The 23847-nt window shown below is 39.6% G+C and overlaps 2 protein-coding genes across 7 annotated transcripts in view; both read right to left on the reverse strand.

Moving 5' to 3' along the window:
• The window catches only part of kmt2d (lysine (K)-specific methyltransferase 2D), a 34858-nt gene extending 28218 nt beyond the window's left edge, over positions 1-6640 (reverse strand). The window contains exons 1-10 of one of the 3 annotated variants that reach the window (XM_077572712.1): positions 6464-6640; positions 4184-4267; positions 3038-3149; positions 2751-2953; positions 2513-2622; positions 2236-2398; positions 1461-1632; positions 1243-1357; positions 928-1106; positions 547-833 (exon numbers count right to left, since the gene is read on the reverse strand). In XM_077572712.1, coding sequence (XP_077428838.1) covers positions 547-833; positions 928-1106; positions 1243-1357; positions 1461-1632; positions 2236-2398; positions 2513-2622; positions 2751-2953; positions 3038-3149; positions 4184-4232 — 1390 coding nt within the window. In that variant the 5' untranslated portion in view covers positions 4233-4267; positions 6464-6640. The remainder of the gene's footprint in view (positions 1-546; positions 834-927; positions 1107-1242; positions 1358-1460; positions 1633-2235; positions 2399-2512; positions 2623-2750; positions 2954-3037; positions 3150-4183; positions 4268-6463) is intronic. The other 2 variants (XM_077572704.1, XM_077572722.1) reach the window with 2 other exon arrangements.
• A 2998-nt stretch (positions 6641-9638) lies between these two features.
• dhh (desert hedgehog signaling molecule) lies at positions 9639-15493 on the reverse strand. 4 transcript variants are annotated; one of them, XM_077553439.1, is made up of 5 exons: positions 15480-15493; positions 15125-15405; positions 14623-14976; positions 11315-11576; positions 9639-10646 (listed from the first exon to the last, which is right to left on the reverse strand). In XM_077553439.1, exons 2-5 carry the CDS (start codon positions 15146-15148, stop codon positions 9865-9867), a joined length of 1422 nt encoding a protein of 473 aa, XP_077409565.1. In that variant the 5' UTR covers positions 15149-15405; positions 15480-15493; the 3' UTR covers positions 9639-9864. The 4 variants fall into 4 exon arrangements, with proteins under 4 accessions (XP_077409565.1, XP_077409557.1, XP_077409583.1 ...); XM_077553431.1 differs by having other exon boundaries at positions 14623-15030; XM_077553457.1 differs by lacking the exon at positions 15480-15493 and having other exon boundaries at positions 15156-15405.
• Between the last annotated feature and the right edge of the window lie 8354 nt (positions 15494-23847).

Below are 23847 nucleotides of genomic sequence, written 5' to 3' on the forward strand. Positions count from 1 at the left end.
TTATACGCTCCCCCGTTTAATCGGATCAGCCCCGCGGCAGGCGCAGGAAGCACGGACGTCGATCACATGATTTATCAAGATGGAGTTCAGATTGACGAAAGGAATATAATATACCTGTGATTCCAAATGAAATTTCATTCAGATTTAGCCTTTTCATTACGATTGAGGTGTTTATACGGAGCATTTCAATTCCGTTTGGCCGTTCGGATGCATTCTAATCGGAATATATGTTTTTATTTAAACCAGGCTAGTGATGAGAATAATTTCATATTAATTGAATAGCTATTTGATTTTATCAAGAGGGAATATATGCTTATATCCTTCACTGCCTAACATTTTGAATTAATAAAAATACAAAGAACTTTAAGCTCCCTGTGGAATACACTCCCTGTTTTGCCATCTATTATTTGTCTGCTTTTACTGATGTCAAGTCTTTGTCATTGTATCGTTTCAGTACCAAGGTATGCAGTTACTTCATACAAGCACAGTATCAAAGACAGAATTTTGGTATTGTGACAAGTCAAGTTGTGGTGGGCACAGACTGACCTAGATCCATGGGTGTCTGTTCTTCAGCAGGAGCGTCTACCAACCCCATATCTGATGTGCCTCCCTGGCCTTTTATTACGTTTGTCTGCTCTTCCGTCGTCGTTTCAGCCTCCGTTTGGATCGTCATCTCCACCAACTGTATCTGCCCGTCAGTCTCATCTGCTACCTCTGCTGTTTGAGTCTCTGCTGTGTGTGCTTCGGTGAGGCGCTCTTGATGACGTCGGTCCTCCTTACAAAGCAGGCAAATGCTCTTGAGCTCAGGGAGCTCACACTCTCTGTGCACCCACCTAAGACAATAACAGATTATACAATATTTTACAATGAGGACACCCGTGAGCAAAACCCGCAGATGGGCAGTATGAGTGTGATCATTGAAGAAACCTGTGGCACAGGGTACAGCACTGAAGAGCCACAGATGGGTGTGCAGCTTTGCCGCATACGCCACACATGGAGCTGCGCTGACGCTGACACGCCTCACACACAGCGTAGTTGTCAAACCACTGCGCCGAGCCTGGCAACCCCAGTCCTCGAATGCCGCACTCCATACATACACGACACCTCTGACATGATTCACAGAATGGAGAGAAAAACACTTGATCAGAGTAGCCTGTGAACTTAACTGGAAAATGCTTTTTCAAGAAAGGAACATGAATTCCAAGAAGGGTTCATCTTTAAAAGAGGATGAATATGACTTACTCTGCATTTCCATGGATCTGTGGGGAGAGAATCCATGGCTGGCTGCAGACAGAAGGTGTGGTAGCCCTTATCGCAGGCATCACATACTAACATTTTGGAGTCTTCACCTGGTTGTCTGAAGAATAAAAACAGTATTTCCAAAAATACACACACATGGCATGTAGCATATTAAGCAAGTATTTGACTGCATGCAAATTCAGTGACTGGGTTGAACCTACCTGCAGGTCTGGCACACTTTACACTCCGGGCATTGCCATCCTGCCCGCTGTATGGGCGTGGCCCCAATCTCTAAACAGGCCGCGTGATAATGTAGGCCACAACCCGTACAGAACAGCAAGTCTGTGAGTTCCCCTGCTGAGTCACACACAGCACACCAAGACTCTTCCCCTGCTGTGAAAGTCAAAATATAGAAACATATCATCATACGAGTCCATTTTGGTTAATCTTAAAGCGACGTGGTGTTCATGCTGGCAGCTAAAACAATGTCGACAGCACTGGTGTGCAAACTACATCGTTCATTTAACTGAACCCCTAATTTCTAATTCTCCTATATCTGAACTTGTTAGGGGGAAGTGTGTACTTATTTACAGGAAAGTGAGGCAATATACTTAAATCAATATCATGTTACTTAGGAGATGCATATTTTCAAACTGCTGCTTTTTATCCACAAATTACTCAAAATGTACAATTTTTATATTGCAAACATCTTGCATGCATTGTACCCTGCATTAAATGGCTATGAATAAAAAGTTTAAATAGTGCATTTTCTGTACTGATTTCCTAAACCTTTTAAATCAAATATCTTGAGTACGTAAAAAGTGATACTAGCAGGAGTTTAACTAGAAAACAGAATAATGAATCTGGTCATGATCAATACCAATATCTGATAAGATGAGGAACTTCTTCTAAAGTTGAAAACATTTTGTACTTATTTGTCCAAGAATGAATGACGTAAGTGTGTTAGCAACCGTGTGAAGATGTGTTTTATCTTACCTAACTCTTCTGCTTTCTCTATGTGCTGAGGACAGAGAAGGACCAACTGCTTCATGGATTGGAAGGATCCACTCGCTGCTGCACAGGGGAAGTGGTAAAAGGTTGAACAGCCCTCAGCATGGCATCGAATGGTTGCACCCAGCCTTTTGCAGTATTCACAAAGCTGTAACAAACCAAAGCCACATGTCATTAAGTGTGACATTTCTTGAAGAAAACTTTTTTTTTTTATTCCCAACATCTGATGACATTTAATCCACATTATAGACAGTGCACTTACGCGCTGTGTCCCTGAGATAACAGAATTGTCCACGTTCTCCAACCCGTCGTCATCCATTTGCTTTACTCCTTCTGACCACACCGCACACCAGTGATGAACCCAACAACCCCCTGCATTCCAAACAGCATCAATAGGGTAATCAAATCTTCAGGAAAACTTCGATTCACGTCAGTGTCCTGTATTTCCTAAAAGGGATCATCTTGAGATTTTAAATAGTAACTGTTGTCTGGAAATTAACCTGAGTCATCAAATAGCGACGCTAGACAGGGGGTGTCCGAAAATCCAATGGAAGACAATTCATCATTTCCAGGCTGGGGCAGCTGAGAAGCAGATGTCTGGAGGGTTGGCAGTTCTGAAGTCGACACAAAGTGTCGGAGTTCCCGTTGGCCATGAAGGCTGCGCTCCACGCAGTTGCAAAGAGCACAAGCCCTCACGCTCTCTCTGTTCAAAACACAAGCAAAGATTCGGTGTTCAATATTGTCAACAGTAAGCTGCTCTGAATGGGAAAAGTAAACAAGAACGTACATCGGTGTACTTGAAGAGGCGGCAGTTGGACGGGACTCATCCTCAGCAGCAGGGAGAACTTGGGGCTCTCCTTCAGAGCAAGCAAGTTGACAAGCAGGAGCCTTATCATCAGCTAAAAAAATACATTTAAACTGTGGTGAATAGGCCTGTCATAATAACAAATTGTTAAGGATGATATATTTCCCAGAAACTATCACGGTGAGGAGGAATCATTATTTAAGCTTTGTTCTTTAATGCCGCTGATTCATCATATAATAATTCAAGTACATCCTTTTCAATTCTCAATAAATTGAGCACTGGCATTTAATGTAGAACAATAAATAGAATACATTCGACCCCCACTATTTGCAGGGGATAGTCACCAGGGCCGACTTGCAAAAAGCAAAAATCCATGTATAATTGACGGCCAGTTAAATACAATGGGCGGAGGGAATTTTTTCATGGACCAAAAAATTATTCAAGAAACATTGATAAACATTCAATATACATTTACCACAAACAAAACACCACCTTAAACAAAACGAACAAAAAAAGTCGAGAAAAAAAAAAGTGAGTATGCGAATTAACGTGTGCCAAACGGGCACGTGTTATATACCGTGTTTTTTTTCTTCACAGATGAAGAAATTGTGTGGTATGATTGTATTTTAAATTGACTTTGAGGTTTGTTGTGTTGTGACTATCTTCACACAGTACAAATGTGACAAAAGCATTAATCTGTCTTGAATCCAAAATGTTCCAACCCACACGGATCCTGTGTCATCAGGGTTTGTTTAGAACTACTTCAATTCATATGGCTCAACTTTCTGCAATTGTACAACTACACCATCAGAATGTGTGCATGCAACTTCTCCTCCAACAGCAGTGAACAAGATGACTGACCGGAGAGGAAAAGCAAGCGCGACTGAATGCTGGTGATGCAAGTAAACACACACGCATGTAGATGAGTATTGAGTCAGGAAAAAATTATATTGTCCATTTTATTTATCCTATTATATAGTATTTATCATGAGAATTATAGTGGTGAACGTTATTTTAAAAATCACAAAGTAAGTAATAGTTGACAGTGCAAAATATTAGTTGTCAATCTAAGAAATTTTTACTCCACACTTACATAATGTTTGGGTACAGAATACGTTCAGCAATTACCTGTTGGCTCAGAGTCGCTTTCATCGCAGGTGGATTTCTGCTCGTCCATCCCCCCAAACTGACTTTGACCTCTTTGACAGAGATCTGTAATGTCAAAATACAAATGGCTTATAATAGTGCAATACCACTAGTATTAAGTATGCTAACAGCCTGAAATCATTTAACTGTGACCTAAATGGTTAATGGCGAATGGACAGATCTTATATAGCACTTTCTACACCATATGGTGCTCAAACAACAAGTCTATTGCAGTGACTAAATTGACAGCAAGATAAGAGACAATAAAAACAAAGTAAACACAATAGATTAATTCCCATAAGGATATATAAAAATGTAAATGTTTATTACAATCATTGTTAAACAACAAGCCTTTTCCCCAACAACAAAAATACTTAATCACTTCATACCAGCCACCCTCCATGTCTTTAAACATAGAAAGCCTCCAGGTTTGTCCAAAAGTTATGTGCCTTGCAGTCAGTCATTGACTAACATAAGCAATATGGCAATCGAGTATGCTTGTAAATTAAGCAAATTAGCACGAGTGATGCAGGAAGCTGATACACCAGACACACCGGAATTAACACAGAAGTGCTTATTAACCCAGCAGTGCATATTCCAAACCGGTTAGATGACAACACAAAAATATGATAAAGTGTAGTAACAAGTAATTATTAACTAATTTTATATTTATTTTATGTTTGTTTATTCATAATCAACCATAACGAAGATACACAAAGAAAACACAACTTCCGCGTTGAAAACTTCCTGTTGCAGCGCTGTTGTTGTCGTGCGGAACCAGAGTTGCTCTCACTTGAGTTCCGCTCAGAGCTTCACGCCGTCGACTAAAGTACAGTACAGTAAATCAAACGACGGCCTCGCCATTGTTTCTGCAACACAACAAATAACACGGAGTCGCGGCGTACGTCGTGTTTCTCCGGCGATCTTGCGTTCGGCGTACCGTCGATGTCGACGGAAAGCGACTTTTTGCACGGAGCTTCGTTTCAGCGTTATGATAACATGGCAGCGTCCCCAATGCGTCCTCGTTAATGTTAATCTCCCGATGTCAGAAAATAAACTGAACGATCGTGCGAGTTGCAGCCACGCCAATACTACTATATATAGTGTTCTGTAACTTAGATGCAATACAAGCTAAGTTACAGAACAAACAGTATATCCGTCTCGAAGTGAAAATCTTGTTGCCATTTCCACACACACACACACACACACATACATAGCGCGTTTTGTTAGGGAGTTAGAAGAGTAGTCTGGGACGGACGAATGCCTTTCACGTGTTGGTCATGCATAGGAGATACAAGCATCATTGAATGCTTTACACTCTTAACTAAGGAAGAATCACCTCTACACACATACACATAACACAATCGTGCGCATTTCAGTAGCGGGGTTTAAACTAAACGGAAAACAAACACAACACATTAGCTCGATTTTAATTAACGCTATTTGGTCAAACATATAAAGGTGAACAATAGAGTAAATTTGGCGGAAGAGCGGAGTGAGGCGATATCTTCGAAATAAATGTGACATGTCGAAACACTCCACAATAACGACAGCACATAACCATGAACTATATAGCTAGTTAATTAACGAGCTAAACGGGCTTTTGTTTCAAAATACATTCGATAGTGTCTTGCGAAAGTGGCGAGTGATGGCAAAATAGCGTCCCGGTTAGCAAGGTTGATACGGAAAGTAATAAGAAAATAACTTTCACAGTCAGTGATAGTATATGCTACAATTGTGATGATAATCACAAACAACCTCTGAATCGTGTTTTCGTTCCAGAAAAAAGCATAATACAGCTTGATAAATACAGACATATCAATCATTACTCAATGTAAACACCGATTTGATGGATTCGCGCAAGTCCAGCAAATAGCCTAGTCCATATCCCTAGCGACGGACTGAAACGGAAAATCCAACAACTAGCGATGGTGACGTAGCAGCTAAGTGTCCCGCAGAGCCCAAACTGCGAAAACTACGCTTAGTCGCATATATAACTACATACACGTCAGGAAATGACGACTGTTAACCTCGACTAAAACAACCTGGGGGCCGTCGTCACGGAAAATTAACCAAGCCGAAGTTAGCGCCCAGGTAACACTGCTAGTTCTCCAGCAAGTAGACAGCGTCATCTGCTTCAAGCTAACAGCTAAATGCTACCGATAGCGGAGCCAACATTACCCGGTCTAAGGTCAGGGTTAGTGTGTCTCTATTTACACCTGGCATGGGAAGTTGAGAAAAGTCACAATTGACGCCACTGACCTTACAAAACCAAAACCGTCTCTTCATACATCAGCAAAATCCAAAGAGCCCCACGGCAGCTTCCCGTAATGCTTCTGGTCGCTTCATTTTATGTACCGGACTAACGCTGCGGCTAGCCGGCTGGAGCAAGAGAGAGAGATAGAGAGAGAGAAGGTGGGGGAAGTGCACACGGGCGGAAGGCTGCCGAGCTCGCCCAGTACTGACTACTGTGGTTCTGTGTACACTTTACACAACTACTCGGAAACCGCTGGGGTTAGCGAGCGAACCGCCGCTTCGGCTTGTTTTGGTACTCCTAGGCACATATTAATCGGGAGAGTCAAGAGTCACCGCTACTCGTACCAACAGTACTTCGGTCCCGTTCAATGTTTTCTTTCCGGGCTTGTGGATGTAGCTTCAATGCTAACTAGCCGCTGTCGTGTTGTGGAATTCTTCTCGCGAGGTCGCAGCTTTCCACTGAATAGTGTAAATAAACACAATTTTGGCCTGTTGTATTTTATTCGGTAACATACATACTTGTCACTTAACTTTGCATGAAAATCTTTTTTTTTTTTTGCACATATACGTATGACCAAACTGTGCCAGAAGCAGAACATTCACCATCGCTCTAAAATCACCAAATCGTGCGAAACAAGTGTTCAATGTGTCAACGTTAGGGCGTCTAAAATTAAACTGCTGTTGTGCTTTGTTTATCATTTCCTGCACAACGCTGTACATGAGTGTGCTTGTTGTTGGCAAGCACAGCGCGGAAACATGGAGGATATTAACACTCGATAGTACTGGAGGTCATTACATTTTCCAAAGCATGGAAGCCATTTTCATTAGGTTGTTATAATTGCAGGAGCAGGACTATCTTCGTGCGACGGATGCAGCGGTCTGTTGGCATGAATGACCTAGTATCTTTTTTTTTAACCGTCAAATTTAACTGTGGATAATTAATTCGCCGTAAACATGATTTAGTTACAACGATCCTACTCGGTTGCATGTTGGGGTTGGGGGGTGGGGGGGGGGGGCGGCTTGGCTGGAATCAACATCAAATAAAACTACAATTATGAAGTCAAATAAGTATGTTACACCCTTGACAGCAAAATTAATGCTCCCTAATTTTGAGATTAGTTTGGCTTTATATATTTGGTTGTATAGACATTTGCATGTTGGTTTGTCGTTTTTATTATTTGATCTGGACTACAGACGACTTTGCTAATAATACTGATAAGTGATATTGCTGTAAAGGCAATAGGGATTACTGGTGTATTGCATTCTGTACGTGGACTGAGCAACTGACCAGTCATCAGCACCTGCTGCAGGGGGTGATTGATTTGCATTTTGACCCTGCCACTGACCTCTGTGTGACCCTAATATCTGACAAATGGGATTTAAAAATCTTTAATCTGTACAGCCTGTAAATGGTGACCATTTATCATCTGAATTTGTTCATAAAGAATTTTGCAGTCTCAAACAGAATTGTAAAAATGGTCTGAGAAGGCCACCGCCGGTGTGGTACTGTCATTCCTATTAAAGCAGTGGAATTCATACATGATACATCAGTGCATGATGTGTGCAGGTTTTCATTTTGAAAATAGGTTGTTACTAGGATTAGTTAACTCCCCATTCAGCTTTAGCAAAATTGGATTAGATTTTTTTTTAGGGGGGCGAGACAGGCTGATTGGCCAATGGCTGTAAATAGAGGGTGGTATTAAGGGCGCCCGTTTCCTCCCATTCGTCGGCCAGCAGAGTGACTCCCTTCCCATCTGCCTCCTGCATCTCAAGGATAATCCCTTAGAATACCTCCCCAGATGTTTACAACAGAGCATGGAACAGGAGGATGTGGACATAATTTGGGTCTTTCATGTTTTTTTTTTAGGTTAGGTATGCTTTCATTTAGCTTACTCTATTGGTTTTTCAGTGCATTATTTTTAGTGTGGCATGTGCGCCGCTTGAAAGTGGAGTCATTTGTCAGTCATGTCAGTATGTACAATGTAACCTCATCTACAGTATCTGCACGAGATTAGGTTCTGCACAGACAAGTGTTTTTCTGATTCTCATGCACTTAGTAAAAGTCATTTTTCAACTACAAATGAAATTGTACAGTCCATGTAAAGTACTGCTTATCATTACATCAATTCTGCTAATTAAAAGCTCAGATTTGAAAGCGTGGTAGCTGCAAGAAGGAAGCATTATACAACATGGCCTAGACAGCGTTTCCCAACCTTTATTGAGGCTCGGCACGTATCGCATATTGTAATCTCCACTGATGATAAGTAATTCTGTTGTATGAATGGCAACAGATACACAGGTTAATTGAACCTCATGCTATCCAGTGGAAGAGCATTTAAATTGTTCTGCCTGTCAGTACAGATCGCTGGCATAGATAAACAAAGATGCATTCTTTGAAATGATTTTTGTCATAAATGCTCCATAGTTTACAGTATATCCCTTAAATCTATTACTGTAAATCCCCAATATTTCAAACAATCAAACTCTCAGCCGTTTCCCTCAATCTATTTTCAATTTTTATCATCATCAACCACAGAGGTTAATACAAGTGGCATTGTTGTTTTGACAAAGTAATTAGCAGAAAGTACAGCTATCTGTTGTCAAAAGTAGGCAGTAAAAGTTAAAGAAAAAATTACTCCAGTACAGATACCTGAAAAATGTTAAGTACAATAGCCTAAATAAATACTGAATTAAACACTTAAGAATGTAAGCAAATCTTCTGAGAAATAAACTATTAAAATTTGATGTAGGCCTATAGTGGTGCCTTGAGATACGAATGCCTTGACTTATGAGCTTTTTTAAGACACGAGCCTTATTTACCTTTTCTTTTTTTACAAGCACATTTTGAGATGCGCATGTGTCAGACCCCAACCACTAGATGGCGGCAGCACACTTCACAACATCTAGCCACCATCAATTCACTTTTTTTTCTTTTTCTGAACGTGGTCAGCTCTCGTGTTTTTAAATGGTTTTACGCGTTCTATCCTTGTGATGCACATTGAATTGCCTTGTGTATGAAATGTGCTATAAAGCTACCTTACCTTGTGTTGGTCCCCTTGCAGGTGAAGGACAACGTCAGTCGGTGGCGGTATGCGCCGTTAAGCTAAGCTAGATTGCAAACTATCACAAAAGAAGAAGGAAGGCGCACAGATATGATTTGCCACAACAGAAAACATTATTACCTCGTTAAATTACATTTTAATGTTTGATGACAAAATGTGAAGACAAAAAATATATCCGGTGCATATATTACATTTCAGATGGTACAAAAATATAAAATCTATTGATTTGACAAAAAATCGAATGCATGTGAAAAAATGTCCATATTCAAAAGAATAATTACATATCAGTGCACAAACAAGTAAAGAAAAATAGTTAGTTATCATGCTGTAAAAAAACCTACAACTTTAAGGATGAAAAGAATTGGAGTCTAAAATGATAGATCCCACACTGTACAAAACTCGAGCATACCAGTGCACGTTCGATGTCTGACAATTGAGTATCTCTTTCATTTCCATTCTCTGAGCTCCATCCACATCTTGATGCCTGACTTGAGAACTATTGCTCACATAGAAACCCGTGTTACGACGAAGCGAGGTCGTGTCAGTGCAAGTCGTCTGCTCTTGTGCGGCGCGTCCCCCCCGAAATAGGCGCTCAAATGAGGAGATGAGTCGCAGGGGTCCAAATGCCCAATGTGCCAGCACGTGCCCCTCCACTAGCGCGTAGCTGGACGCGAGCACCCCGTCCACAAACAAAGTTCCATCTTCTGTCAACGGTGCATACGCTCCCGTGGTCTCTTGCGCTAAAACGGAACTGATTCGAGACGGATGTATCTGACCGTCTGCTCTGTGGATCAAAACGCAGTTCTGGACTCTGGTTCTACTGGCGAATCGAGCTTGGTATTTACTATAGTCAAGAGTGCAGTCGGGGTCTAAGAATACCAGGTGATGTGGAGTGACGGCCAATCGATGGCCATCTTCTGTCTCCAGAGACAGAACAGTGACCCGGGCTTCCTGATCCCGGTGTAGAAAAAGCAGGACCGGGCTGAATACTATTTGACCTGTCATAGACATGGCCATCACTTTGTCCCCAGGAGTTAGGGATGACATGCTCTTCTGACTCCCTCCAGCAACAGTCACCCGGGCCCAGCCTGGGAAACAGCCTCCTTTTTCCACCGCAACTGAGTGATCTGCAGAAAGAAACAAAAGAACATGACATGAGTTGAATGAAAATCTTCTGGAAAAAGGCCGAAAAGTCGATCATGAAGGGCAGATCATCTAAGGGGGATTGTATTACCAAGTCCTAGGTGAATTCACGGACACATTCGACTTAACCCTGGAGAACCCACGGGGTCAAATTTGGCCCCTACAAATTCTGCTACTCAAATAACAAAGACCTTTTTTTTTTCTTTTACAAATTTAACTTCAAAAGTCCAGAGTGCCACTCCTGACCCCTGCATAGGGCCATCTAGTGGATGAATATTGCACTTACATGAGCCAGAGTGGTGGTGACAAGATGGCTGGCAACATGCTGTTTTGTTGAGCTGGAAATCAATCCAAACAAAACCATCTTCTCAGCAAACCATCAGATGGTAAAATTGTGTTTTTTTTTGTTAATCTATTTCATATCATGTTGCAGAATGCCTAGGAGTATGTTTTATATATATATTTTGATAAATTAGCAACTCTGAGCTAGTTAAAAAAAAGGGTTAAAATTGAAAAAAAAAAACATATATTTTGGTGTTCAGTGAACTTATAGCAGTCATTTAAAGTATAATTCATAATTTTCCAAAGGAGAAAAGGGTTCTTGGATTCTCCAGGGTTAAAAACAACATTTTCAACACAGACGTGATCTTACCAGCTTTTACAGAGCAGTGGATGTGATATTTGGACTCGTAGTGGACCCAGTCAAAGCCCGCCTCCACAGCCAGCTGAGCGAGTAATCCGTATTTGTCCGTGTCTCTGTCGTCGGTCGTGATGTCCACAGCTCGACCTTCATAGTGCAGAGATCCCGCCGGGTGGTGACCGTCCTCGTCCCAGGCCTCCGTCACCCGCAGGTGTACCCCTGGCCACTGGTTCATCACTGCGATCGCCAGCCTGTTCAAACATTCCTTGCAGCGCTAGAATAAGAACCAATATAAATTCAGAGTCAAAATCATCAGCATATATATTATACATATTTTAGCCTACATACAGTTCTTTTAACATTTTTGTTTGTATTTCATCTATGTAGTTAACTATTCAAATGAAATGATGAATAATGCATACAAGTTTTATTTTATTTTCCATCTAGGAATGACCTGGCTCTGGTTCTCTGTTGTGAAAACGCAAACGTGGCCCTTGAGCTTAAAAGTTGGCCCACTCCTGCTCGATAACAATTTATTCCCAACATTGTGTGGCAGTGGCACACTAGTAAACCATGAATGCTTATCAAATTTCATTTAATTTGCCCCCCCCCCCTTTAAAAATATATATATTAAAAGTACTATAGGTACAATAAAGCTGTCTACTGCCATGGCTTCCTGCGAGTATATCAGCCTCCTAAACAGGTCCACATTCCACAGAATCCACACTACTGTATACTATACTGTACTATAAGTAAATTTGTGAGTCAATTGAGACTATAGATCATCAATATTCATTCATTTTGTGACTTTTCGTTTGTGTTTGTCAAGAGATTATAAATTAAAATGGCTGCCTTGGTCCAGTGAAAGATAGGGAAACACAAACACCGCAAAGAGTCAATGAAATCGTATCAAAGATAATATGGAGTTCCTCCTTTTGTACACTAGAGGGCGCTAAGACGTTTCTTAACTGTTACTGAAGCTGCTGTGAAATTACTACTGTATTGAACTGTACTGAAACTTATGGTTTCCTTTACATGTATTGGAGCAACGAATCTAGTATTTTGTATTACATATTTTAATTTCTTAATTAAAAAAGTAATATGAAAATATGTTCTATCTTAGGTATTCATTTCACTTTGTTGCTTTTATAGTGCTAGCCTACTAAACCATACGAGGAACCATAAATGTGTTAAATGAAACATTTGTTGCACTCCTACACACACGCACGCACAGTGTGTGCACACCTGTAATTGGTTTGCTTTTTGTTTGTTTCCGCTAAATAAGATCATTACAAATATGGTCTGATTATGATTTTCTGTACTGTGTATAGTGGATATGCGTGTTTGGAGACCACTCAAGAACAAAAGTCCTATACACTTGTTATTATTTATCAACATGTCACATATGTGAGTCTATTACACACCTCAGCATTTTCAAGCATTGATGGGGACTCGAGACTTGGATTCAAACTCACGAGAGACTTAAGTCACTATTCTTTTTTTAGACTTGCGACTCGACTCGTCCACTAAAGACTCGAGACTTGACTAGGACTCTTTTTTTGGGACTTAAACCTTGTGAGTCTCTGTTGTGGCCTGCTCTCATTTTCTCTCCTTACTCTAAACGACTGTGTGTGGACTCGTGATCAGGGACTTGGACTTGGAATTAAAGTCTGGGACTTGACCTTAGAGAATTGCGCCCATTCCTGCTTTCAAGTGTGACCATGGAGAATTGGACTCTATCGTACCCATTTCAACACGATCTCTCCTTATAATCGTTTGTCTGCTGGCACGTAAAAATCCTCCTCTCCCTCCTCAAAATCAGGATATGAGAAAACGGCTACAGTAGCAAGTTTACCGCATTCCTTAGCCTTTTTTCGACAGGGTGACAGAATAATCAAGGCCATTCTCTGTCTTTGCCAGCTGCAGTTTCATTTGATCAGAATTGTGACTCCGTGGGCCTTCGAGGCCTTGTGGCCTTTAAGTGACCGAACAACATTTGTCTAGAAGCTAAGGAAAGAGACTTTGACAGAAAAAAAGCTATGTGAGAAGCTGATCCGAGCATGGGAGAGAGCGCCACTATATGCGCAGGGCAGATGGGAAAATGTATTGGCATGCGCTTTGGAATGTGACAGTAAAGGGTGAGAAAGAGAGGGACAGAAAGCAAACTCGATACATTTTCCTCCCAATGCCATTGAAGAGAGGCGTTTCATTGTCACAACTACAATAGTGGCTTTTCCAACGGTGCCATTACTTCAGCAGGCGGGAATTTCGTATAGGCGACCTCTCTCCGAGTGACGCACAATGAGCGTCTTTCACATTTGGGCAAAAGAGGGGCACGCACACATTGACACGCACAAAAGTGGGCATGAGAAGGGCACACATCACAACCACTGATATTCATCGCACAGATTTATAGCCTAAACAAGTAAAAAAAAAAAAGAAAAAAAAAGGCACAGCATCACTAGAGTGGGAAGCATTGCATGTGCGGATGCGTGGGAAATCCAGTTTGGGCTCAAAAGCCCATATTGGGTTATTTGGCGCACCTGTTAGCAGTATTCCCAATAATGAGGTGTTTGATTATAACCCTGGAGAACCCAAGAACCCTTTTCTTCTTTGGAAAATTATGAATTATACATTAAATGACTGCTATAAGTTCACTGAACACCAAAATATGTTTTTTCAATTGTAACCTTTTTTTAACTAGCTCAGAGTTGCTAATTTATCAAAATATATATATAAAACATACTCCTAGGCATTCTGCAACATGATATGAAATAGATTAACAAAAAAAACACAATTTCACCATCTGATGGTTTGCTGAGAAGATGGTTTTGTTTGGATTGATTTCCAGCTCAACAAAACAGCATGTTGCCAGCCATCTTGTCACCACCACTCTGACTCATGTAAGTGCAATATTCATCCACTAGATGGCCCCATGCAGGGGTCAGAAGTGGCACTCTGGACTTTTGAAGTTAAATTTGTAAAAAAAAAGAAAAGAAAAAAAAGGTCTTTGTTATTTGAGTAGCAGAATTTATAGGGGTCAAATTTGACCCCGTGGGTTGGCCAGGGTTAAAGATTAAATGGTGTTGCATGTTTCTGAATGGTGTTTTCGGCCTCTTATGAGGGAGTGCTCAATTTGTTTTTCTTATCTTAAGAAGAGGGAGGGGAAATTTGTTTGCTCTAGCTGGGCAAGGTCAAACAGCAAACAATGAATGAAGGTGCGTGATTTATTTGATTGGTGTAAAGCAGTATACAGTACAGTAGGAGTGCCAACATCTCTTTGAGGTCTCACTGGGAAGCAAACACCACATCAGTCCTACCTTAGTCATGAAGCGGTCCGCATTGGTGTTCTCTTCATCTTTGAAGACAATATCTGGGTTGTAGTTGCACACCAGTTCATTGAAATGCTCCGAGTTCCTGGTGATCTTGCCCTCGGCCCTCCCGCTGGCCCCCAGGTTGTTCTCGGAGAAGTTGGGAAAAAACTGCTTGTAGCGCATGGGTGAGAGTTTCCTGGGCCTGGAGCGGACGCCGTAGCCCGGGCCCGGCCCGCATCCCTCGGCCAGGCACAGGCAGGTCCACAGGGCTAGCAGGCCGAGCCGGGTGGGCTGCTTCATTGGGGAGGCCGGATTGTTCAGGTGGGGGTCAAAACTTGGTCCATTCCAAAACACTGACAGCTTGAGCATCAGAAAGTCAATTAGTGTTAGGACATCCTTTTGGCTTAGTTCAAACTGAAAAGCACAAAATCATCAGCTTCTAAAATGATATTTCCACAGGGTTCTTTAGAAAGATTGTACTCATGCATATTAGCTGATTTAAAGCCACCTGCAGACTTAAAGTCGTCTTCATCTTGTACCTGTCCTGTCACGACAGCTTTTTGCTCCTCCGTGGTTCCCCCCGCACAAATCCACCTCTGGCGCACTAAAGTCCGACCGTCATGCTGTCATCCTCTTTCGTCTTCCTCCTCTTCTTGGCCCAGTTGAGCTGCGGCACTCCTGGCCACCTTGCAGCAGCCATTGGGTCTTATTAGAGTCCGGAGCAGATTGCCCTCCCTTCCTCTCTGCGCGCTCCCACTGCGCCAGGACAGCACACGCCTCCAATTCAAACTTTGAAAGGACATATGATTAGTCTGCTTGTGTTAACACAATGACACCACTCCACCCACGTTATCCTCTCTCACTTCACATTTCAGACGTATCAGATCAGGACACTCTGGCTACTTTGCTCGCATCCAACTGCGAAGACAAATGAGGTGTAGCAGTTCAAATGCACTTTTGGCTCATCAATCAATAACCAGGAAAAACAGGTCAAATGTTTCGGGGTGGGGGGGAGAAAAAATCAAGTGTGTGTTATTAATAGGACTTGAAAGTGAAGGTCACGCAGAGAAAACAAGTGTCCAGCCTTGACACCCCGAAAAGTCTCTCTTACTTCCCGTGTTTGAGGAACCGAGCTACTGCCCCCAAGACCTTTCTGCTGAAAACACGCAAAAACAACATCTTTATTTTTATCCATCTCAGAACAATAGCTAGAATAGAGATCCATTAAATGTGTCTGATAAAAATGCCATAAAGGAGGAGAATGCAATCATTTGCAGTCCCAAGACTCATCTGACATTTGCAACCGGATACCGCATGAGTTGAATTTGTATGTATCAAATTATCTTTCCCTATTGAAATGAATGGAAATGTAATTAATCCGTTCCAGCCTCCGCCCTAAAAAAAAATAAAAAATACAAAAAAAAATTGTAATGTGTTTTTAACTTATTCACTGCCTTACATTGCTCTGGCAAAGGGTCCTCATTGTCAAAAAAAATTTGAGCTGTCAAACGATTACATTTTTAATCAGATTAATCACATTTTAGAATTTTTAAAACATTTTTTGCCCATGAAATTTAAAGAGCACCTGTTATGTGTTAATTTTTTCAACATTTATTGTTATGAGGACATCTTCAAAAAAATGTATCCATTGTACACGCTCATCCTCCTCTTTTTCTAATCAGTTAATTACTTGCATAATTTAAAATGGTGGGAAAAAATGACCCCAATAGTTTTGACATGATCAAATATTTTGAATATCATATGCAAACATTTAATAAATGCTTTATTTTAATGTTTATTACATTATGTTTATTGCTCAAACACAACCTGGGCTGTCTTTACTTGTAACCATCCACTGTCAGCTAAAGGATCATCTGCAGTCAAAATTAATAAAGTGATTAATCTGCGTTATTACATGATTAATGCAATATTTTTTTGTGATTAATAAATTAGTTAACGCTTTAACTCTGACAGCACAACAAAAATATATTTTTTATATTCATATATTCAAATTCTACAGTTAATTCCCTTTAAAATTATCTATAATACATGGACGTACCTAAAAAATTAGCATAGTTACAGCCATTTTAATGGAGCCAGATTGAAATCCCAAGTTTTGAGAAAAATAGGTTTAAAGTTTTGGTCCTTGACCCCAATTTTCACTCAACTGGAAGTCAATTCCAACCGCAGGTAAGGACATCATCAGAGATTTCAACCCTTTAAAAGTTTAGGAAGTTTGACCTCTCAACAGATAAAAATCAACCTCAACTTTGAAGAAGCATCTGCTAGTTAGCATCTGCTAGTTAGCATCTGTTAGCATCCGGTTAGCATGTGCTGGTTCAGCCAAGTGCTGGATCACATCCTTTGCCATCATTTACTAATAAATAACTATGCCAACAAGCTACATCTGCATTACTACGTGATCCACAGGTTTGGGGAATCCACAAAATAAAAAAAAACTGAAACAATTTGTCTTTAGCCACGGGTGCTTCTAGTCAACTGGCAGGTAAACTAGCTGGTCTCCATCTATTGAGTAAGAAGCGCCTGTTGCTAAAGCCAAACTGTTTCAAGGTTACTTCCTGGACCTGGATTCCCCAACCCTGATTATCTCTCTTGAGCTATCCGTCTGTTAACAACAACTTAATTTCTCGTGCATTGGCTGCCGTGATTTTTCGAAGGTCACCAAAGGTTGCAGACAAGCATCCTCGCTGGGGAAGGTTCCAGAAGATCCCAGGATGTTGTAGGGAGGGGTGGCAGGGTGAAGCGGCATTTTCCTGTCTTAATGAATAAACAAGGCCGAGCACACGTCTGGCGCAGGCAGCACAGATGAGAGATATCGGCCTCCATGACAAACGCAGGGCATGACTCAGACGACAACAAAAAAAAAAGTAACGTTTACATCTTCACCGTGTCGACATGTTTCATCACAGCAAATTGAGAATGTTACATGAAAGGGAGAAAAGGAAGCAAGAAAGCATCTGTGGGCTGGCGATGGAAATAAAATTGTGGTTAATCGTTGTTGTTTTAATTTTGGCGCCCAGTCCTTCTGCCTCCCCCATGTTGCCGCTCTCTGCATCGTCTGAACTTTTTACTCCCCCGTTTCAGGATGGGAGTACATGACTTGGTGACTGCTTGAGCTTCCTGCAAAAGCCACATGAATGAAAATGACATCTCTCCTCAATTGGTTGGCTCCTCATAGCACCTTGTCGTTACTGTCTTTAAATAGTTTTGGGGAGATGCAATGGCAATTTCTTGTTTTTTGGGGTTGAAGTCTGAACCAATTGTCAAAATCATACCCAGTGTAAAAATATGGGTAGAGACTTTCCCATAAGATTCCATTGGAAGTTAACCATAGGAATTTTACATTACAGTACCCTAAGTGCTCCATTTTTCTCCTCTTCACTCAGGCAATACAAAGCAGCAAAAAAACAAAACAAAAAAAACAACACAAAACAAAAATCTTTATCCTCTGTTTATAGCATTTTAACAAAAAAACAAAACATTTAGAGACTATTTTAAATTGTGAAGTAAATGTGTAATGTGTTTACTTTAACACAATGTACACTCTAAAAAAAGTTGGGTCAAACATAACCCAAGTATGGATAAAAAATGGACCAATCCTCTTTATGGGTCAATTTGACCCATCTTTCTGGGTTGTTTTATACAAAATGAGCCAATATTTATGAGTTCTTTTACAATGAAAGACACATTTCTTGTCTCAAAGTTGGGTCAAATCGACCCAAGTAGGGCATCGGTCCATTTTTGACCCATAGTTAGTTTTTGTTGTTGTTGATCAAACTGTTTTTAGAGTGTAGTGATTTGCTTACAAAATGAAACATTTTCTTCTAATTTGGCTGTACAAAATCTGCCTAGCAACTTAGCAAAAATGTTTTGCTTCTTTATATATATAAATATATATATATATATATATATATATATATAAAATATATATATATATATATATATATATATATATATATATATATATATATATATATATAAAATATATATATATATATATATATATATATATATATATATATATATATATATATATATATATATATATATATATAATTACCCAAGCCTATTTGTTAACTCTGCAGTTTGTGTGACAATGAGATCTTATTTGTTTAAAGTGTCACTGACTTAGATGTAGCTTTCTTTCCAAATTGAGACAGTAACTATTACGTTCCCCCCATATGTGACTAGGGATATCACCATATTAAAAATTAAATAAGTATTATTGTTGTAGACTGTTGTCATGCTATGATATTAATAGCAGCACATCAGTTAAAACTATGTTGATGTTTTTTTCTATTTGTGCAGTTCAAGCACCCTCTGTTTAGTTTATTATTGCAGGTAATTTTAATTAGGCATTTTGTGGCCGTTTATGTTTAAGACCCACGGTAATTGCAAGATGAAGGGGAACGAAACTCGAGTTCCTCCACAAATTCAAAAACATGACAGAACACATTCACTCGTTGTGAACTACATAGACCATGATGCCTTGCGCCACTGTTCTGAGCCAACAGGATCACATGACAATAAAATGACTGACCAACTCTATTTCTTTGTCACCGCTGTTATGTACAAAAACACAATGAGCTTTTTTTTTTTTAATTTTTTTTATATATATATGAGTTTTGTTTTTACAGCATTAAATGCATTTTTTTTCTCTCGTTAACCTCCCCACAACATCGTGATAATATCGTGACACTTTCCATCACTACATGTGACGACAGCATAACTGTTTCAGAACAATGTACAGTATAGACATTATTTGAGCTTTCCTGGCATGTCATGTGTAATTGTCCCACCATTTTCCCTTCATATTTAAAACACTCCATTGGATGGACCTGTTGTATGCGTTGGAACAATGCTGGCTTTGACATCTCAAGTGTTTGTCTTGTCTCTCGGAGCTAAATAGACGTTGCGCAGGTTCCACTTCCTCAGATGGAGGCCGCCCGAAGGGTCGGGGGGAAAGAAAAGTCAAGGATCTGACACTGCTCCAACACCCATCCTTTCTTTCTGCCCACCGGCATCTCTCACTATGTTATCAGCGCAGGAAGAGGCAGGGCGGTGCACACACAAAAGTGAGTTTCGCGTTACTTTGGTTGAGCGTTTTTAATTGGGAATGCTTGTCAACTATGCAGAAAGTTAAGCACGCACTTGACGTCGCTCAATATGACGCTCTACCTTGTTTTGTGAACCCGACCCAACATCCGCCCCCACTCTCAAATTTAGCATCTGCTCACATACTTCCAAAACCATTCACAAATCTTTCACCTGCCCGAAAAACAAAAGCAAACTGTCAAAACATCCCAGCACAGGCCAGCCCGTGTGAAGCAAGCGTGCCACGAGCGTGCACGCAGGATGCTGGTCCGAGAGTGCGAGTGCCATTATCAGTTGATTAGCCAGCAAGTCTCGCCTTTTTCCTGTGAGTGCTTCGGTCATTTGCGAGCACACAAACGAGGGTGCAACGGCGTCTAATTCATTTTGGCATACAGTTCAAACGACACACTGTCAGGAAAGCTAATCTGCCCCCCCCCCCACCCTCCATTCCTATGTTTTGACAATAAAGATAACATATCTCATCCCATTACAAGCAGCCTGTATGCTGCCTTGTCCAAGATACGCCTGACAACCAGTCTAATGTCGTGTGTCACCCAATAGGACTGCTGTAACCCTTTGATTGCGCCACTAAGTACACTTAATATTCTTGCCGCAGGGAAAGGGATACTCCAAGTTGAACTAAATCAAGACCAGCAGTAAAACGTCAACCAACAGTCATGTATTCACATGACAAACATTAATTAATTTCTTAGTTGAAGGCGGCCTTAGCTTAGCGAAGAATTACGGAAAAAGTGGCTAACATTTTGTCCGACTTCTACATTTTTCGAGATACGAGCCATCATTCGTCCATTTTTTTGCTTTGAGTTAAGAGGAGATTTGTATGATGCCAGTGAACGTGATACAGTTAGTGAACAAACCTTCGATACTTCGAGTCCCAGGTAATGTTTGTTTGGTAGTCCAGCTTTCTTTTACAGAAACGTGCTATTCATGTTGTTTGTGGTTGTGGATACAGAGACCACGCTAACCCATTATTTATAAAAAAAATAAATAAATAAAAAATAATGAATTGATGGAGTTAAACCGCCTTAAAATATTGTATAAAGCCCATCATGAAATTTTACTAGTTAATATACAAACTAAATTTATTTTTAAAAAAGCACAAAAAAAGGGAAAGTGAGTATAAATTAAGAGGAAGACATTTTTTCCAAAACTAAATATAGAACAAAATAAAAAGAAAGATGTATTTCAACTCAACGTGTCAGCCTATGGAACAATCTGGATTGTAAAACAAAATCTTCTCAGTCTATTTGTATATTTTTCAAGTATTTAAGTATAAAAGCACAATTACCCATTTTATTTCTTTTACTTGACTTTGAATTTGAACATTGTTATATAATGTATTTTTTCTTTTACAAATGAAATAAATAAATGATGAATTAATTGATTGATTGATCATGTTTACTGTACAAAATACAGAGAATTGTGTATTCACAACAACCACTTTGCATTTAAGTCCGTTAGCTTAAGGCTAACTCTTAATGGGAAACTCCATGGACGAGCAAACGTATATGCCATTTATATGGCAGCGTTGTAAAACTTTTAACAAACAGATTTGAACACAAAATTTAATAGCCAGACAGTAGGCAAGTAAGTAGTAATGAAGTAGATGGTGTAACAATATTCAGTTACATATTCTTTATCTTCTGCAAAAAAATTATAATATTACTAGAGATTACAGTCACAGAAAAAAGGGGAAAAAAGCCCTATAATGATTCATAAAACCATAAATCGCTTATTTTAATGTATTTTTTCCATAAATTCATGAGAAAACAGAATTTTAAAGGCCTAAAGGTTTTTTCCTGGTATCTTTCTGTTTTCTTGAAATATACTGTTCACAGGAATTTCAAAATATTTTCTTAAATTTACAAAATGCCTGACTTATTGCACTTCAAGAGAATTGTTTAAATGTTTACAATTATTGAATTAAATATGAAAATAATTTCATCTCATCCTAGCTGATGTAAATGTTTTTAAACACGTGTTACATTCATTAAAAAAAATTACTAAATCATTTGACCCATAACTGTTTCCTCATAATTTAATGTTTGTGTGTGTGTGTTTTTTTTAATCATGTGCTTGAGATTTAAACAGAATTGATGTTCCATATTTGAATTTTAATCAATATTGGATTGAATTTAATCAAATGTAAATCATTTGTGAATTCAAATACATATAATTAACTCAGGAAATAGTGTTGACAAAGTTGACACCCAGCCTTAAGTGAAATGTTTCTTTGACTGCGTGACATTATTTCACTGTTGTGTAGTGGCCAATTCGCACACATCAGAAGGAGCTGCAGTGAATTTATCATTATTTATTAACTGTTTAATTCTTACATTCTATTATTTTATTACTACAATTGATGAAAATTGGGCTGAGTAAAAGTGCACTAGCCTGTCTCTCAACACACCTTTATATCTGGAACTTCCTCAGAGCTCAACCAGCCACCAGATGTGCTCAAACACAATATCAACGTTTGAGTTCATTTCCTTTGTGCAGAAGAAACACAATGCAAAACAAACCCTAAAGAAAATAAGCGTGATTAAGACATCCAACGAAACAAAACAAGAAATGCAAACAAAAATCAAGTGAGAGAAATTAATCAGGAGTCGGCCTTTTCTTGAACTGACTTCAGAAAAATGGGATGAGGAAATGGACAATGGGTGATGCAGAAAGGCGGTGGGCGGATGGTGGAAACGTGAAGGAGAGAATGTCAGTGCTGCCGATTCAAGTTGTATTTTTTTTTTTTTTATCTGCCACTTGCATCGAAGAAGGGAAAGCGTGGGCTACAGTGAGAGTGGCGTCGTGGTTGGACATTGCTGAAAGATAGTCCAAAATAAGGCTTTCTTCTTTAGCTGATTAAAAGAAGTGTAACCAGAAAGGCGGAGGTCACAAGTAGCCACCACAGATCAGACAAATGCTTTTGTTACAGCGTGTGCAGCAAAAGGCAACCGAAACCCACATTGAAAACGTGACCATTTTTATTGTGTTTTTTTTTTGCTGTTAAAACGCATTTATTTGGCAATCTTTGAGAAGAACTCTAAAGATTCTGTGCCCCAGCTGTATCACAATCAATAATGGTCAACATAAATTTCGGTGCCAAGAAAGTTTCAAACAGATATTTTGATGTCGCTGAATCTGAAAATGACCGACATGGCTCTAGTTTTTGAGATATTACATATTTTTTTGTTCAAAAGAAAAATCTGTTAAAATATGCAAATTTCCATTGGTATTTATGCAAATTTTTTTCACTACATGTCCTATACAGTATTCTTTCACTTTTGAGGCAAGATCCTGAAAGACGGCAATCGTTATTGCAGAGAGCCTTCTGGATGGAAATCATGATTCATGTGAAAATCAAGCAAAAATTCTGAAAATCAGCTAATATTAGCAAGAAACAGATTGATGTCATGAGCACAAGCACTACTTTTAGTAATGAGCAAAATACATTTCTGTCAAAGCACATTAATCAAACATACCCCAAAAATATTTACAGAATTTTTTCAGCAGTTCATGTGTGACTTTTATGCTGTACTAACAGGCTTTAGAATAAATAACAAGCATTTTTGATATCTCCTTATCAATCGTCAAATAATAACATCTCAAAACCTAGAGACAATTCAAAGAAACGCATTACATTTTCGGACTCATCAGGCAACAACTACCCAGAAACCAATAAAATATCTTTGGCACTTGAAGAAAAAAAAAATTGGCTAGTGTAACTTGACATTTGTTTATATGGAAGCACCTCCGCTTCTAGTCTACCTGCTGATAAAAAATAAAAAGAAGAAATAAAAATACAAAGAAAAGAGAACCCTCAGAGCCATCCATGTAAAAGAAAAAAAAACTAAGAAAATCAGAAAGGGCAGCAAGACTGCAAACTACAGGGGGTTGAACTTGAGATACACTGCCCCCTGCTGGTCACATCAACTTGTAATAACCTGCTGATACAGCGGAAAAAGAGAACAAATATGACAAGAGGATCACCCTTTGTCCATTTACTGCTGATCAAGACACAATTGTAGTTATCCAAAAGTTTAAACTGGCTTCATGAGAAACAACCACACCTACTAAACACAATCACACGCACACACA

The sequence above is a fragment of the Vanacampus margaritifer genome, chromosome 1 (genome assembly GCF_051991255.1).
Source record: "Vanacampus margaritifer isolate UIUO_Vmar chromosome 1, RoL_Vmar_1.0, whole genome shotgun sequence".
NCBI lineage: Eukaryota > Metazoa > Chordata > Actinopteri > Syngnathiformes > Syngnathidae > Vanacampus > Vanacampus margaritifer.